This window comes from Emericellopsis cladophorae, assembly GCF_022114955.1.
Source record: "Emericellopsis cladophorae strain MUM 19.33 chromosome Unknown NODE_106_length_33250_cov_112_206976, whole genome shotgun sequence".
Lineage (NCBI taxonomy): Eukaryota > Fungi > Ascomycota > Sordariomycetes > Hypocreales > Bionectriaceae > Emericellopsis > Emericellopsis cladophorae.
Window position 1 is genome coordinate 17,129 of NW_026251031.1, and position 16,122 is coordinate 33,250.

Genomic DNA, 16,122 nt, shown 5'->3' on the forward strand with positions numbered 1-16,122 from the left:
CTCAACCTAAGCTTTGTCTAGTACAAGAAGCACCCGATAAGATGCCAGAGTGAAATTGGGTCAATCTGCCTAGATTTGATGAAATACTGTATGCAAAGGGATCTCCGCTTATTACTGATAAAGCTCGTGTAGGGGTACGCACGGGGTGGTACTATCTTTACCCATGCCGATCCTCCCAACCCCAAACGTGTCTGCTAGGACGCTTCTTGTTGCGTATGTACGCCAATTAGCCACATTCAGAGCACATGTGGAATCCCCTTTTGGCCTGTTTGATACTTCTCTACCATTCTCAATCGTTCTCGCCCCTCTTGTTACTCGCTAGACAATCCGACCTGACAGTATTCGCTCATTTTGGAGGGAGTTCACTTAGCCAGTATGTCACAGTCTTACTCATGTGACGTAGGATATTATCAAGGCTGATTTATTCATATTGTATTACTGCTCTGCGAAATCTAGTGCAGAGCCCTCACTGTTCTTCTTATCTTCCCTCTCAGTGTTTTTGTAGTCGTCTCCGGCTTGTAGCACCCACATGTTCGACCCGGCCTGGTCGGTGTTGTTTGAGTGAATCCCAGTCAAGTCTCCTTCTGGCGCAAGCTGGATGAGCGGCCATCCATCAGCATAGCGTTTTAGACCACTGAAACCCACTAAAAAAGGGACAGCAGGGAACACTCAAACTGCCACTCAAGCTACATTGCAAATTCGAGGAGAGGTGCACCAGCATGATGGCAATTCCTTAGCTGGATACTTATTTGATGCTTCTGTACCTGGCTCTTGATGTTGGACAGCGATGGGTGACGTACGTGGAGACCGAGAGCTTGCGCTCAGCTCGTCTGTCTACCAAATTATCTGTGGTTCACGAACGGCTTGCTTTGTAGCTGAGGCTGAGACAAATGTCCTGCCTGCCGGGGCCGAGTTCAGCGGTAGGACCCATATGTCGACAGTAGCTGCGAGCAGGGGGCGAGTGCTTCATGTGGGAGGCCAAACAGCTTTGCTTCTCAAATGCAGGTCTTATGTTCTTGTCGCAAGCGAGTGGCTTGTTCCGCGACATCTAAGGATCGATAACCTTTTCGATTCTTTATGCTTCTTCCTGGAACTGATCTCTTTAAATCTCCCGAAATGTCAGCTATCTCAGTAGCCCCATGCCTTTTACCTTTCACTTTCTCACATAAGAAGCATCTAAAGGATTCTATGTGACCCAAGCAGCCCGAAAACCTGACGATCAAATCATTCAAGCATCTTTTTGTAATCCTTTGAGGCAGTCGAGTGTGGACCATTCCGAACCGTGGGCTAGGCCTGGCAGTCCAACGCATCCGGCTCCTAGGCGACAGCATGTGTTTTCGTACTGCTGGTAATGAGCTCCAAAATCATATGGAGTACCTTCGAGAGAACGACGACGGCTTCCGAAGCTCTGGCGACATAGATGCGGCGCCACTTTTCACAGATGCCGCACGACGTGAGGTGGCAAGATCTCACACCGCAGTTGAGACTGAAGACCAGAGGCCATTTACTCAGTACGGTCTTCTCGCAGGAGACATTCACGGGCCAAGTGCCGATCCCCGCATTTTCTTTAACGTTTCAGCACCGTCGAGTACATTCATCTGCGGCAGCCAAGGGTCAGGGAAAAGTCACACCCTGAGCTGCCTTCTGGAGAATTGCCTTATTCCGTCCGAAGTCAACACCCTCCCGAATCCACTGACTGGCATAGTCTTCCACTATGACACGTTTGTGTCAGATTCGGGAGGTTCGCCTTGTGAGGCCGCCTTCCTCTCGTCGAACCATAATATCCAAGTCAGAGTACTGTGCGCACCTACGAATATCGGACAGATCAGGGCAAGTTCTCAAAGTTTTCTCATTAATTCGATGCACTAATAGTTGTAGAGAGTCTATGCCAAGCTACCTAGCGTCAAGATTGAAGAGTTGCGCATCAACGAGTCCGATCTTAATACGCGAAGAATGCTTGATCTCATGGCAGTCAGCTCCATTCAGGGAGCACTGCCTTTATACCTGCATGTAGTTCTTCGAATTCTGCGCGATCTTCGTATCGAACAGCAAGCTACGGGCACGGCATTTGACTATGGCAAATTCAAGAGGGCTCTCGATGCAGAGGCGTTGAGCGAGGGCCAGCTAGCTCCTCTGCAACAACGTCTTGAAACGCTCGAGTCTTTCATGGTTAAGAAACAAGCAATGTCTTATGATATGTTCAAACCAAAGAAAAGCTCCACTAGTAACGAAAAGAAAAAGGAAAAGGGGGGCAAGGGGAACGTGTGGGTTCCAAAGGTATGGCTACAAACACCTTAATTATGGCAGTTGAGTACTGATGTAAACAAAAGGCAAGCCAGCTCACGATTGTGGACCTGTCGTGTCCCTGCGTCACCGCCGAGATGGCCTGCTCTCTCTTCGGCATATGCCTTAGCCTTTTCCTCGAGCAGGACACCGAGATTGGCAGGGTCGTTGCACTGGATGAGGCTCATAAATACATGACTGGCAGTGCGGAATGCCAGTCCTTGACTGAGTCGCTACTGTCAATCATTCGATTGCAGCGTCATATAGCTGCTCGTGTCTTTGTGTCAACGCAGGAACCGACAATCTCGCCGCATCTGCTTGACTTATGCACGGTGACAATCGTTCATCGATTCACTTCACCAGACTGGATGCAAACATTAAGAAAGCATATTGCTGGGGCATCGTTATTGGTCGATGATGAGTTGGTTGACATCGACTCCAGCAGCAAAAAGAATCAGGCCAGGGGCATCTCGGGCATCCAGCCACTGCAATGGCGCCAAGAGGACATCATCGCCAAAACCTTCTCGCGCATTCTCACCCTTCGAACGGGGGAAGCTTTAATATTTGCGCCAAGCGCAATCATCGGTGTCAACGGGAACTTTGAGTTCACGCCTAGCATCAGTGACGAGGATGAGGTAGAAGACTCCGGTCTCACTAGCGACACTTGTTCCTCTGAGCTGCGCGGGTTGGATGAGGAACACGGTCAAAGCGCCGTCGTCGAAGCTGAGAAGCCCTGCGAAATTACTGGCGCCTGTCTCCACGGTACCAGCAACAGACATCGACAAGAACACAACGCAGCTCAGAGTGACGAGCTCATCCGACTCGGATCCGGCGTTCTCATGGTCCGAATTCGAAAGAGACTCACCAAAGACGGTGGCCGGAGCATCTTAGCCGCTTGAAGAATGAGAATTCCGTACCTGTTGCTCTAAAAGATTTTGAGGTCATTTTGTGACTGTACTGCTCTCACGGTCCAGCAGCTGAACGGGCAATAGATCAAGAATGTGATGCGTCTGGCGCTGAGTTTAGTGATAGATCAGGGTCTTGCCTTAACGCAGTCAACCTTGCTCAACACGTTTGAGTTCACGACGCCAAGGACGCGATGCATGGGAGAAGACAGCAAGTAGGTGGTTGCGGTGGAAGATAGAAACAAGCGCAGGTGGGTGAGTTCCCGGTGAATAAGTATTGGTTCTTTGATACGTCCATGACTCTGCATGAAATATACTTGATGAAGTTGCACAGTAAACACAATCATTTAAACATCTCAGCAAGTCTAGCTCGAATTCGAGTTATCAGCACAGCTCCAGGCGCTCGCGCCGCCCGACGCCGAGTACGAGTCCATAATGGACACAATAGAGCCATACGTGCCACCAACCATGAGAAAGGCTCCCATGAGGATGACGGCCGCCGCCCAAAATGCCCGCAGACGCCATTTTTTAGTCGGTTGGGCCTTGCCGACCGACCAGTGGTCGTAGAACCACATGAAGCCCATGAACATGAAGGACATGAGGCAGCCAAACAGGGAACCGATCAAGGAAGTGAGGGAGCCGAAGATGGGGATAGCGCTGGCAACAATGTAGGCGACAATGGTGATGCCCAGCGTGCAGCCCATCCAGCAGAGCCAGTGGGTCATGGTGTTGGCGGTGAGATGCTTCGAGTCGCGCAAGACGCGGACGAGGAGGTACTTGGCGGGGATCTGACATTGCGTTAGTTTTCATGGGGGGTATTGGTCCAGAAAAAAAAAGACGTACGTGAACAAAGAGTGTCGCTGAGACGAGGAGACCAGGGAGAGCCAGGCCGTAGCTGACCTTCTTCAACAGACCGCCAGCACTGCCTAGGGCGGGCGTAGCCACGTACGATCCGCAGAAGTAGTACACCACAGTACCGACAACAATGTACGTGCCCGTGATGGCGCACTGGCTGGTGATGACGGAGCGCGTGTAGTGTCGAGGGTCCCTCATCTCTGCAAAGAGGGAAAAGTACGCCGGCACGCCCGCATAGGCGAAGACAAAGCCGGACAGGGCAGTCGCCGCATCGACAAAGCGAGGACTGCCAAAGAGCTGAAAGTCAGACTTCCACGGCTGATCATCTGGGGCGTCGGTTGGCTTGTCCTGCACACCGACGGCAATGGTCACAGTGAAGACTGGTCACGTGTTAGAATTTGAGCATGCCAAGAAGGAGGCCGACATGCGATACGTACCGGCTGTGAGGATGGAAGCCAGCCCGATCCAGGCGAGCCAGCTGATGCGACCAAGTGTGCGGATGCTACCCAGGCCAAAGGAGGCGGCGGCAGCAACAGCCACGAAGACGGCTGTGCAGGCTCCGTGGGCGGACACGGCGTTGAGGCCGATGGAGATGCCCAGCATGGCGGAGCCGGCGATGAAGATCCAGTCTGGGAGGTTGGTCAGGAACTTGCAAGATAGGTTTTCGACGGTCCCTTACAAATCACAAAGATGAAACCAAACACCTCAAAACCCGCCCGGCCAAAGAGCAGCCTGGCGGCATCGTCGATGCCATATGTCTCAAAGTGGCGATGCTTGAACGTGCCAATAACATGAGACGCCCATCCTGTCAGCACCGCGATGAAGCATAGCAGGATAATACCGGGAATCAGACCCAGCGCATGGAAAGATGCAGGGATTGTCAAGATGCCCAGGCCAATCTGCGTCTTCATCATCAGGGCGACGGTCCCCAGCCAGCCAACCTACGTGGCGCGCGTCAGCAGGGTGCAGCACGCAAGAGGAAAGATTCTCACATTTCGATAGTCGGGACCGTCATCAGTCCTGTCACCAAAGACGTGACTCTGCTGGACCTCAGCATCGTCAGCCTTGGAGCGTGGCATGTCGAGGCCGTCGACCTCCTTTGTGGACTTGTTCATGGGGAGCAGCAGGAGAGGGAGAGGGAGGAAAGTAGTTGTCGAGAATTTGAAAATTTCCTGGGGAATCTGGGGAAGAAGGCTATTTTGTTCGAAATGAAGGGAGTGTCTGAGATCAAGAAAATACGAGGGTTTGACAAAGAGATTGATGGTCGAGTGCACCCTGACGCTGAACTAATAGCACCCTTGCGTTCCGGCGCCGGCTTGAGGAGAGCAATGTCCTGCTCCACCAGCGTCATGCTATCGCCTCATTCCTTCGTGTGCATTCTTCTCCTGATGGAGCCCGTCCTTCCGGGATCGGGGAGGGTCGTGGATTTCCATGCCAGTGAGAGGCGAGGCTGGGCTCATGGTGCTCCATGATTCCAACGCGCGGAGGGTAACTTGTACGTAAAGGCGCTCCACATCGGTGCGTGCCGTTGGATGCGTCGCGACACGAGACGTCGGACCTGCGCCGGGCCTTCTCTGCGGCAATGCTTCTGGAAAAGGCCGATCCGCCTTCTTCTGCGTCTAGCGGTCTCCACCGAGGACTCCAATCTTGTCGTTGTGCCGGGCGATCCTGGCCTTTGTTTGATGAGTTTCCGCCCGTCTATCCGTCCTACCGCGCGGCCGTTGGCAGCTTGCACAAGTCGGCACGTCTCGACTCTATGAGTGAACTTTAACGTTGGAGGTGGACTGGAATGAACTCTGCCAGGGTACATGTAAGCACGCGGACGTCCATGTCAAGAGAGGCCACATCCTGCTCCTCGGGGCGTCCGCTCTAGCGTCGCCACGGGCACAGACCTCCGTCGAGTCCAGTCTGTGTTAAAGTCCCGGTCACCGGGGCGGGCTGGCCACAGGGATCGTGCCATCGGCCAGACATTTACGGAGTATTAATAAGTATTGTGTGCCTTACTCGTGACGGTTAGAGGTTTGGAGGCCTGTTGGAGAAGGGTGAAAATGCAAAGATTTCCAAGGACGTACGACGTCATATCCACATGGCGTCACTCACCTACCCTACAAAAAGCACGTTGCATAGGTATCAATAACAGGAGTGCTCTGGCATATAATCGGAACTGGGTGAGACTCATATCACGGAATATTAAGTTACTGGAACGTATCCAAAATCGGGTCAGGTTGTCTCCAATGGATTGCGCTACTCTGTGCAATTCCGTGAGCCAGTTCCCCAAACTTTGACCAGGTTGGGATCTACAGCCGTTGGACAGAGCAGTCGGACAGAGATTTCCTTGGAAGCTAAGACGTGAAATTTGTTAGTCAAAGATCCTTTGATGCCTGATTTAGGCTCCACAACTTGCTCAGCTGCCGGGGCAAGCGCTGGCGTGAAGACACGCCCTTGAAGGCGTCAGACGGCAGCCCAGCGCCCAACCGTGGAGAAAATGGTAGGACTGGGGTAATAAACACACCAATGTACGTCTGCGGAGGCTTGTATTTGGGATCTTCACCCCAGATCTTCTGAGGGTCTGGCTATTCAAAGAAGATGGGGAAGCGCGGAAGGAAAAGGCGGTTGTAGCCGGCTGCCGACGGCTCAGAACATCACCCTATGTCCAGTGGGGCAGGAAAGTCTTGTTCAGCTGAACTCTACGTTTCTCTTGTCTAGTATATGTGGATTCTTGCTCGGCTGATTGTCGACTAACGTGAACCAGGAGGGTATTAGTGGGATGATGATCGAGTCCACGCTTGGCTCTTTCTGGGCCACACTACTGAGGGTGGTAGAGAATCTCATGACCAATAGGTTCCCGTTCTAACCGAGAGATGGGGAATAATACCGTTGTTAATGACCGAGAGGATATGCCCCGAGAAGAAGGCAGCATGGCACATTGTGCTCGACAGGCTAACTCGAGGTGAGTTACAGCCAAAAGTCCGCGACCTGCATAGCATGCGCTGTCGCAGGGCTTGTGTCAAACCTTGACTCAGAGATCATATCTAGGAGTCTTTCATCATGGAATTTCATGCTCCCGATATTCGGCGCGAGCGTTGTCATTGTCAAGACAACTAAGCTGAGTCTTTCCTTGTTGAATCGGCGGATGCGCGCTGATTGGCTGTTGCCCGAATCTTGGCGGATAGCTGCAGGTCGTCCATTACTACGAAGGGGTCATGTCGTCCTTTACGATAGCGGAAAGAAGTCGACAAGCAGATTAGATCAAATAAAAATACCTCATGTCATGGATGGGAAAATGCTCAAGGACTAAGGTGGACTATGCCCTTCGTCTTCCGGGATCGTTGGTGAAATGAGGTGGACCTGGAACGGAACGAAAGGGGACTATCCCCTGCTGAATGAGTCTCAATGAATATTTCGGCCCAGCTGTGGATAGAAATGGGCATTGTCTAAGAAGAATTATGAATAACAACTACATAACACAAGAGGGCGAGAATGAGGTGAAATTCAGCATGCGATCAGAGACGACCCAATCAACCACGGACGACAGATGTGCGAGCTTCGAAAATGAGAGACGGGAATATGGATCCACATGAATATAATTAACATTTGGTCCTTTTATCGTGATCTACTATGTCGCTTCTAGCCCAAAGACATGAGAAGCGATTTCTATTCTGATTCTTCAAGATAATACACCTGATGGTGCTGTTTCGTTCTTCCAAGAGTCATCATGTAGAAGAGAGTTGATGTATGCACATGTAATTCTCATAAGCAGTGATTATACCGCGGTGTTCAAGAAGCCTTGGAGTGTCAGCCTATCTGACCGTATTGAGATGATGATGTCGTGGTTAGACGTTGACAGTAAAGATGGTCTAGCTGTTGGATCTGATTTCGCAGCCATCGTATCAGACTAAAATACTACGGCTCGTGAGTCATCAAGCGTCTTCCAAAATCGTAGTTGTGTTTCATAACCCACGAGCATCGACTAACAAATTCGGGACTCCGGAGAGCACACCGGGAGAAAGGTGGAGACATCGGCGTTGGCAGTCCGGCCCCGGGCGGGGTGGCTGAAATTGCACTGAACTACCGGACGAATGCCGGCTCGGCGATTGAACACGGAGGAGCCGTATTTAGAAAAGTGAGCATGCCACTTATTCGGTTCGGTTTGAAAGAGCGTCGTCCCGTATCTCTTACTACCTCAATAGGAAGACGGCGGACTCTCTCATACCCCTGGTTCACCACTAGCGCAAATGGCGCTATCGAAGCGTGAGCCTCTGGGCCTTGCCTGCGGAGACGAACAAAGAGGGGAAGGCGCCGCTTATCATAACCTTTTATACCGAATAACCGAGCGAACAGACAGAACGAAAATGGGGACCTCAGTCTTTCACCCTCTCAACCATAGCATGGATGCATGAATTTCCCCATGGGACATGTGCGCAGAGCTCGGCAGATGGGCTTGCCGGCAGCAATTCGGTGACCAATGCACCGAGGAGCCAGAACCGGCGCATATTTAAGCATAAACACAGATCCTTTCCCCCATCCACTTCGAGCACTACACCCTCTTCCCCTTCAACATCATGCAAATTGGCCGGATATGCAGCGTTCTGAGAGCCACGAGCGTGGCTCTCCTGGCAACCACCGCGTCAGCAACAGCTCTGGCACCACGTGCTGAAGCCGGCCAAGACTGGGCTAGCCTTGAGATTCTCACCACAGCTGCCGATGCGCAGGTACAGCCTGTTCTCGATGGAAAAGAGGCGTACATCGCTGGGTCGCCCCGTAGTCTTACCCGCGCCGTCCGCCAGCTAGTCACGCCATTTGTCTGGCCCAACTCTACACACTACCACGATGAGACCCTCCTGCCTCACATTGAGGAGATGCTTGCTGTCCTCACCAAGGTCCAGCACTGTGATGGCACATACACAGTTGGCAATTACCACTCCCCGCCTGACACAGGCTTCCTGATCGAGGATTTTGGCATCATGGTGCGCATCCTTGAGGAAGACGACCACGAGGACTCGCAGGCTTTTGCAGACACCATCCGCGCTATCCTTCGCAAAGCCGCAACTGGTCTGGCCAAAGGCGGCATTCACACGCCAAATCATCGATGGAAAGTCTGCGCTGCCTTGGCGCGCATCAGCCGCATCACAGATGACGAGAGCTTGATCGAGCGTATTGACGGGTGGCTCGCCGAAGGCATCGATATCGATGCAGATGGCATTTACTCTGAGCGCAGTGGCATCTACTACGCGGCTGTCTCTAACCCGTCTCTTCTTACTGTGGCGCGCGAGCTCAACCGCACTCAACTAATTGAGCCTGTGCGCAAGAATCTCGCCTTGTCCATTGAGCACGCCGAGCCCAATTGCGAAATCGAGACCGTTCTCAGTCGCCGCCAGGATCAGAACCAGTATGGGAGCGATAACATGCATGAATTTTACCCGCAATTTCGGGAGCTGGCCTTGCTTGATGGCAATGGTCGATTCGCCGCCATGGCGCGGCTCTTGGAGGCGCGTGTGCCCAAGCAACTAGGAGACTATCTGGCCAACCTCATCGAGCAACCTGAGCTGGCAAAAGAACTTCCAGCGCCCGAGAAGCCTTTTGTCGACTTTCAGAAACTCTACCCCACTGCGAGCCTGGTCCGCGTGCGGAACGACAAGCTGACCATATCGGCCTTTGGCGGGACAGACTGGTACCACAAGGGGGAGCAGACGGAGTTTTACAACAGATTCGGTTCCGGTCTGTCGACGAATCCGTCCCTGTTACGCGCCTGGAATGGCAATCTAGTCCTTGAAGGCATCCGGATGAGCGCCAACTTCTTCAGCATGGGCCACTTTAGATCCAACGGGATCGAATTCGACGACGAAACTGGTATCACCAAGCTAGGCAGTACGATGGAGGTGCAGTACTACCTACCCATGCCAACCGACCAGCTCAACAAGAATGGTACCTACGATCTATCGAGGTCGGTCGACGGCCGCTTCTACGCTAGCCTTGACTTTGAGAACCGACCCGCCAGTGTGCGTCGCCTCAAGACGGACGTGACGATTGTGCCGACAGACGCAGGCTATGATCTCGAGTTTGAAGTCACAGGCGAGAAGGACGTGGACATCACGCTTGAGGTCACCTTTAGGGAGGGTGGCGAGTTCAGTGGTGTCGAGCCATCTGTGGACGCTGAAGGGAACACTATCTACCATCTCAAGGAGGGCGAGGGCCAGTACACTAATGGCAAAGACACCATTACCTTTGGACCAGGCAACGGGAATGGCATCTTCAATCCCGATGCTGGCGAACAGTATAGCTGGCATAATGGCAACCTCGTACTGGAAGGGCACCATGTCTATGTCACAGGTACGACGCCGATGAAATACACGCTCAACTTGGGGTTCTCCTGATTTGGCGTGGCGGAAATAGGGTTCTTCTTTGGATCGTGAATAAAGACACAAGTAAATCTATGTTTGGAATTGTTGTATGATGTCTGGCATATCCCGCTCGTTCACTCAGTAAGGATATATATCGCTAAGATCATCCCGCCCACAGGACCTATGCAAGGAGCTGGGGAGGAGGTCGGCATATGTCGCAACCCGAAAGATTATCTTCCGCCTAGCACTGCTGTTCTGATTCTGTCAAGTGCTTTCGGTCACTGTCTGAAGCTTCGTGGACATATCGAATTTCTGAAGGCCGCTATCGTTGACAACAGGATTCTGGCATGCACTAAATTAGCGCGTGCCCTTGAAATGGTATCAAAACCCGAGCGCCATGGCCTTCCCAAGGAGTGTATATCTTCACATCCTCGCTGTAAATAGTTGCAGGTAGTGCCTAGATTCGCATTTCCCGGGGTAATGGATCTCTGTAGTGCTCACTACACTGTAGTTGGCGTCTTATTAAACTCGAGAGCGTCTATCTCAGTGTAGACGCGCGCAAGCTCGTGAATGCATTCTGTCTGTGTCAGCAAGATGCCTTGAAGGGGGTACTTGTGTCAGGCTTTGTGTGATGGAGTTTTTTAACAGTATTGTGCAACCTTGATGTAGCGATAGCGTTGAATACCGTCACCTTGGGGCTCGTCTGAATAGGTGTAGGCCCTCGTTACCAATGAAAAGGAATGAGGGCCACCCGCCAATAGATGGCACAGATGTGCCAGCCTAAATTTATACATGGCGCAGACTGTTGGATGATGCTCGGAAATGATGCGCTTGTGCCCGACAAGGCGGCCACGCAACAACTCGATAAGACGGAAAAATAGGCCGTAAGCCGAAAAAACATGCGGATGCAAGCGCCACTCAGTGGTCACACGGTTTAAACCGTACCAAAAGTATGCACGGCATTAGAAAGTGTGCCGTATAACGTATCGAATGCCAGAAGACGACCCAGTATCGTGACTTTTGGGACACTTAGATGATGTGTATCACGTCTCCAGGTGCTACTGACATTTATGGGCCTGGCCCAAAAGATAACATAGGCGCATCTAGGCGCAGGAAAGAGGATCGCGGACATTCCGGTAATCTTGAGGGTAGACAAACATATAAAAGAATGACGATTAACAACTATCTAATAAAGAGTGACAGGCTTATATTCCTAGGCGTGAGGGCGCTTTAAGCGCTGTAAAAGAGCGAACTAAATCAAATCTTATAGAAACTAGTCAGCTAGCCGCAATCATTTAGCTTTCCCTTAATATCGGGGATGATAAAACTCACACTAAAACAACTAGTATTCTCGTCCGAGTCAACCTGGGCAGCCCACGCCGGGGTCCCCACTGCAGCAAGGCTCACAAAATGCAATGCTGTCCTTTCTGTAAGTATATAAAAATGAAGCAATATAATAAGACTAGGAAAGCAAACCATGCGGCAGTTGTAGTAGGATTGATACAAGTTAAAACACTGCCCTCCGTACATCGAGTGAACGCAGAGGGATCCTCACAGCCAGGAGGTGGTGCGAGGAATTGGCGCTTTGCGTACATATCTTTCGGCGCTGCGAGAGTTCCGCTGAGGCAGAAGGCGAGGAGACTCAATTGCAAATGCATATTTATGTCTTTAGGAGGCGAGTAGTCTGCTTGAAAAATAGGATAATTTTGGAGAAGAAATAAGTACTTATTGCTGTTGAAAATCTATGACCCTCCGTCCTAGAAGCCGTTCTTATACTATTACTTCTTCTTCCTAATTCCTTAAAATTCAGGCATTTCAACATGTAGCTTCCAAGAAGGCCCGGATAAAGGAGGTAGAGCTCTCACACACACAGATCCACAAAAGGATCTTCGCTAACGTCATGAGCCATAATTAGCTTACATAGAAACACAAACAATTAGGCGGGAGCTCGCACGCATAGGGATCCACTAAAGGATCTTCGCTAACATCACCAACATAATGCTTTCATTTATTGCAGTAGTACGTAAGCCCCTGTCTAGAGGCCTGGGAGGGAGGTCTTTCGCGTTAACCGATTGGTTCATTACTAGACACCTTGGTGGCATAGTGTTCATCACAGGCATCGTGATAGATTACACTCTTTTGCATGGCGTAATAGTAGCTAAGCGCCCCTATCTGCAACGCATATGACGTTATCGACACGGTAGACTACGTAACACAAGTATATACGCTCGCTTTTGAAACTGGTGTATGTCACCACCGGGGCAGGTCAACCCTGCGGCTTTCGCAGCAGTTATAATAACTCCTAATAGCATGCCCTCCGCCCCACCCGAATCTCGAGTTTAAGAGGCCCTCTATTAGTGGCTCGACCTTATTTTGCCGTTTTTCGCGCCTGAAATCGATCGTAGTTAGATCATGCCACCTAACCCTGATGCCGGGAGACGTTGGATCAGCGGCCGCCCAAGAGTGGTGCACGATTGCCAGGGGGCCCTGGCCGGGTGGGAGGGGCGTGACAAGTGCCGAGTCAACGGGCAGCTCGGCGCCTAGGCGCGGGCCGCGTGTCGCCGTCGAGTCGACATACGCAAGAAAACTAGAACCATGTACGGCTATCTTTCGGGGTCTTTCACGAGAGAAGAGTAAAGAGGTGTAAAATAGTTGCGGCTTAGTAAAGAAGGCGCATGTAGGTGTTAATTGATAAAGTTATTACATCTTATACCTGTCTTATCTGCTCTTAGTGAATTGGTTCTTTAGGATCGACGGCCCGGTTAAATAGTGCACCCTCCTAATTTGAAGAGGAGACGTAATTTTCACCGAGGATTCTTGTCACCGACTCTGTCTATGATGTCATAGCTATCTTGTATCGCTGACGCTGCCCACGTCGTTGCATGTGCTGAAATAGGTTTCCCCCATTGGACGGGTATGTACGGAGATGATCCAGCCGGTGCCACGTCTTGGTACGATGTGTCACAAAAGAATGAATCCAAGCCACTCCGAGAGTCTGTTTGCAATTAGATGTTTATTGGGCTAGACCGCTAGACCGACAAAGTCTCTCTTATCATATTGCTTGATCTGGGGAGCCTGAAACAGTAAAGCTGACTGAAGCCACTGGTACCCATTCGAACATCTATAGTGGTGACGGCGCGACATGCTAAATGGACTGCTGTCGCCAAGGTTAGTCTTGAAGCTTGATCGAAAAGAAGGAAGCGCTTTAAGTCAAGTTCATCGTTCCCGCGCCTCGACCCAACGCCCAGCCACCAACAGACAAAAGCCCGGACAGAGGAATTACCAGACCATTTGCACAACACCGTTGTCTATGACAAAGGATTTGCATATGTCTTGCGCATAACCAAGGCGCTGGTTGCATCCATGTTTCCGATTCTGAGTATCGTGGCCCTCTACTTTGTCAGCTAGGAGCCACACTGGCAGTCATCGCAGGACTTACCGCAGTATTCGCAGTGACCTTGGCTCATTTCACTTCGGCAAGGCCCAAAGATGTCTTTAGTTCTACTGCGGCGTAAGTTTTGATCAACACGTTCGCTAGATTCGCAGTTTCTAACAATAAGCGATGGCAGGTTTTCCGCCGTGCTGGTTGTTTTTGTGGGCACAACCGAAACATAAACGTAGGCCTCGAGTCTGAAAGCGCCCAGTCGAATCACGGGCTATTTAAAGTTGATGGGAAGAATAAAAGAATGTGGAAAGTGTTTACATGGTGTTTATATGTCTGGGCCCTAGCATGCGTGATATCGAGAATCATGGCAGACTCTCTGTTGCTACCCTCACTCTATCCTTAATGGAAACAAGGGGTTTGGATAAGATTGAAACACATCCAAATATCACTGGCATCTCGTGCCTCAAATAACTCCAGCACACGCCATGTGCGGATTCGGCCCAAAGTTTTGAGTGCCTGCGACGGCCCAAGGGCAATTCAACAGATTCTCCCGCAAGATCATGCTCTGGATTCCAGGAGTGACACCAGCCCCTAGACTGTGCTCTTTTCGATCCAGCTCTTGAATCAAATCCATTTTAGGAACTGGTCTACGAGATATTCTTGAAAACAGCGAGGCCGGAGTACTGGTCTCCAATACCACTTGGTCCACAATATGGGCGCATCTCTCAAGTTCTCTCGAATAAATGCGAGCTATCAAATTGATCATAGGCAAGGTTGGTGTGCATGCCTTGCTTGTCACGGTAGTCTGTTCTCATATACTTCCGAAATCTTACAAGAATGGTGTACCGGTCCAAAGAGGTGAACAAAAGATACGCCCAAGCCAAACTCCCCTTGACTGTCGACAGAACTCACGGGGGAGTGGCTTCTTTCATCTGAGTGATAGCGTGAGCTCCTTCCATCCTCAGCCAAACTGCGTTGCTATCTGATGTTGGCACATACTTACTCCTGTGTCTATTCGTCCACTAAACGTCCTTTCCAGCAAGGTGTTCGCTTAGTCGGGTTACATGCGCCATCAAGTCTTTCACGGCGACTGTGGCAATGACACCAGATCTTTGGGTAGCAGTTGTTCGAGTATGTAACCTCCTGCGCATATCCCAACATGTCAGTTCACGCCATTGTGAACATTCGATATGCGAGCCACGTTCTAGCACATACCTGCAACCTCGAAGGCGCTGTTCCCAGTGATGTTGGCGCTGGTGGAACTCTTGGTGCTGAGGGCGTCCTCGCAGACATCTTCCAGTCTAAAATGTCCTTCCACTTGCCTAACTTCTAGAAACTTCTTTTCCGTCTTTGACCTCAAGGGTGACAGTATTTTCCAACTCGAACATGCCAGGCGGCACCCGTTTCTTCCACAAGCGCTGTGGCAGGCGATCCCCGTCGTTCGCCTCGAAATCTTCCACATCTCCAGGACACCACCAAAGACCTCGCGGCTCCAGTGCAATCTCGTAGTGTCCATCAGGCACCTTTGACAGCAAATCATCCAATTTCACCATCCTTGTCAAAAGATGGCCAGGCCTGGGAGTGACCAGATCATCCAGTTTGAGGCGTGGGTCGTATTTGGACGTATCGTGCAATGCGTAGATAGGTGGCCTCCTCTTCTTTCGGAACACTGTCCCACTGGTAGTATCCTTTACCTGGAGGTTCGTTCTAGCACAAGATATCTTCGCGTCAATGACAGGAGGCCGAGGGTCCTCAATGTCCCCCTCTGAACCCAGGGGTTCAAAGCCCATTGATCCTCTCTGAATCAAGCAATATGGACGACTGGCATTCTGGACGGCAACAGCACCCGAACCTTTGCTCAGGAGAGTGATCTCCAAGCAAGGGGTTTTCTGTCGTCAATGCTCCCGCGGAACTTCAAGCGAGTCTCGAGGGGTAAAGACTAGGTCCGCTTTGGACATTATAGTGAATATGGCATAGCTGTTCACCCTGGTACATAATAAACTATGAGGTGAATCCGGAGTCTCGTTGGTTGTGGCATTTCTTAGTGGACCATGATTGTCAAGGAACCTGTGGCCTTTGCCACACATCTCAATGCCCTGTTGACACGGAATTTGTAACTTGTGTCGAGCTTGAATACCCTCCCCAGGGTGCTGTTCGGGTCAATTCTCTAGTGGCATATTGTCAAAGCAACTCGCCGACTGCCAGACCTCTTGACAGGTGACGAAAGCATGACATGGCTGTTTTCATTTACGTCGTACAGCTCCATGTGGCTCAGATGGCTCAGATGGCTCAGATGGCTCAGATGGCTCAGATGGCTCAGATGGCTCAGATGGCTCAGATGGCTCAGATGGCT

The 16,122-nt window shown here is 51.1% G+C and overlaps 3 protein-coding genes across 3 annotated transcripts; 2 read left to right on the forward strand and 1 right to left on the reverse strand.

Annotated features, from left to right (window-relative positions):
• Positions 1 to 2,651: 2,651 nt before the first annotated feature.
• J7T54_001542 (uncharacterized protein) lies at positions 2,652 to 3,182 on the forward strand (the record flags this gene model as incomplete). The annotated part of the gene is made up of 1 exon (XM_051510470.1): positions 2,652 to 3,182. The coding sequence occupies one exon, from the start codon at positions 2,652 to 2,654 to the stop codon at positions 3,180 to 3,182; it is 531 nt and encodes a 176-aa protein (XP_051358634.1).
• A 371-nt stretch (positions 3,183 to 3,553) lies between these two features.
• J7T54_001543 (uncharacterized protein) lies at positions 3,554 to 5,158 on the reverse strand (the record flags this gene model as incomplete). Its single annotated transcript, XM_051510471.1, has 5 exons — positions 3,554 to 3,976; positions 4,032 to 4,423; positions 4,481 to 4,672; positions 4,723 to 4,984; positions 5,036 to 5,158. The coding sequence occupies 5 exons, from the start codon at positions 5,156 to 5,158 to the stop codon at positions 3,554 to 3,556; spliced, it is 1,392 nt and encodes a 463-aa protein (XP_051358635.1).
• Positions 5,159 to 8,605: 3,447 nt separating this feature from the next.
• On the forward strand, positions 8,606 to 10,417 carry J7T54_001544 (uncharacterized protein; the record flags this gene model as incomplete). The annotated part of the gene is made up of 1 exon (XM_051510472.1): positions 8,606 to 10,417. One exon carries the CDS (start codon positions 8,606 to 8,608, stop codon positions 10,415 to 10,417), a length of 1,812 nt encoding a protein of 603 aa, XP_051358636.1.
• Between the last annotated feature and the right edge of the window lie 5,705 nt (positions 10,418 to 16,122).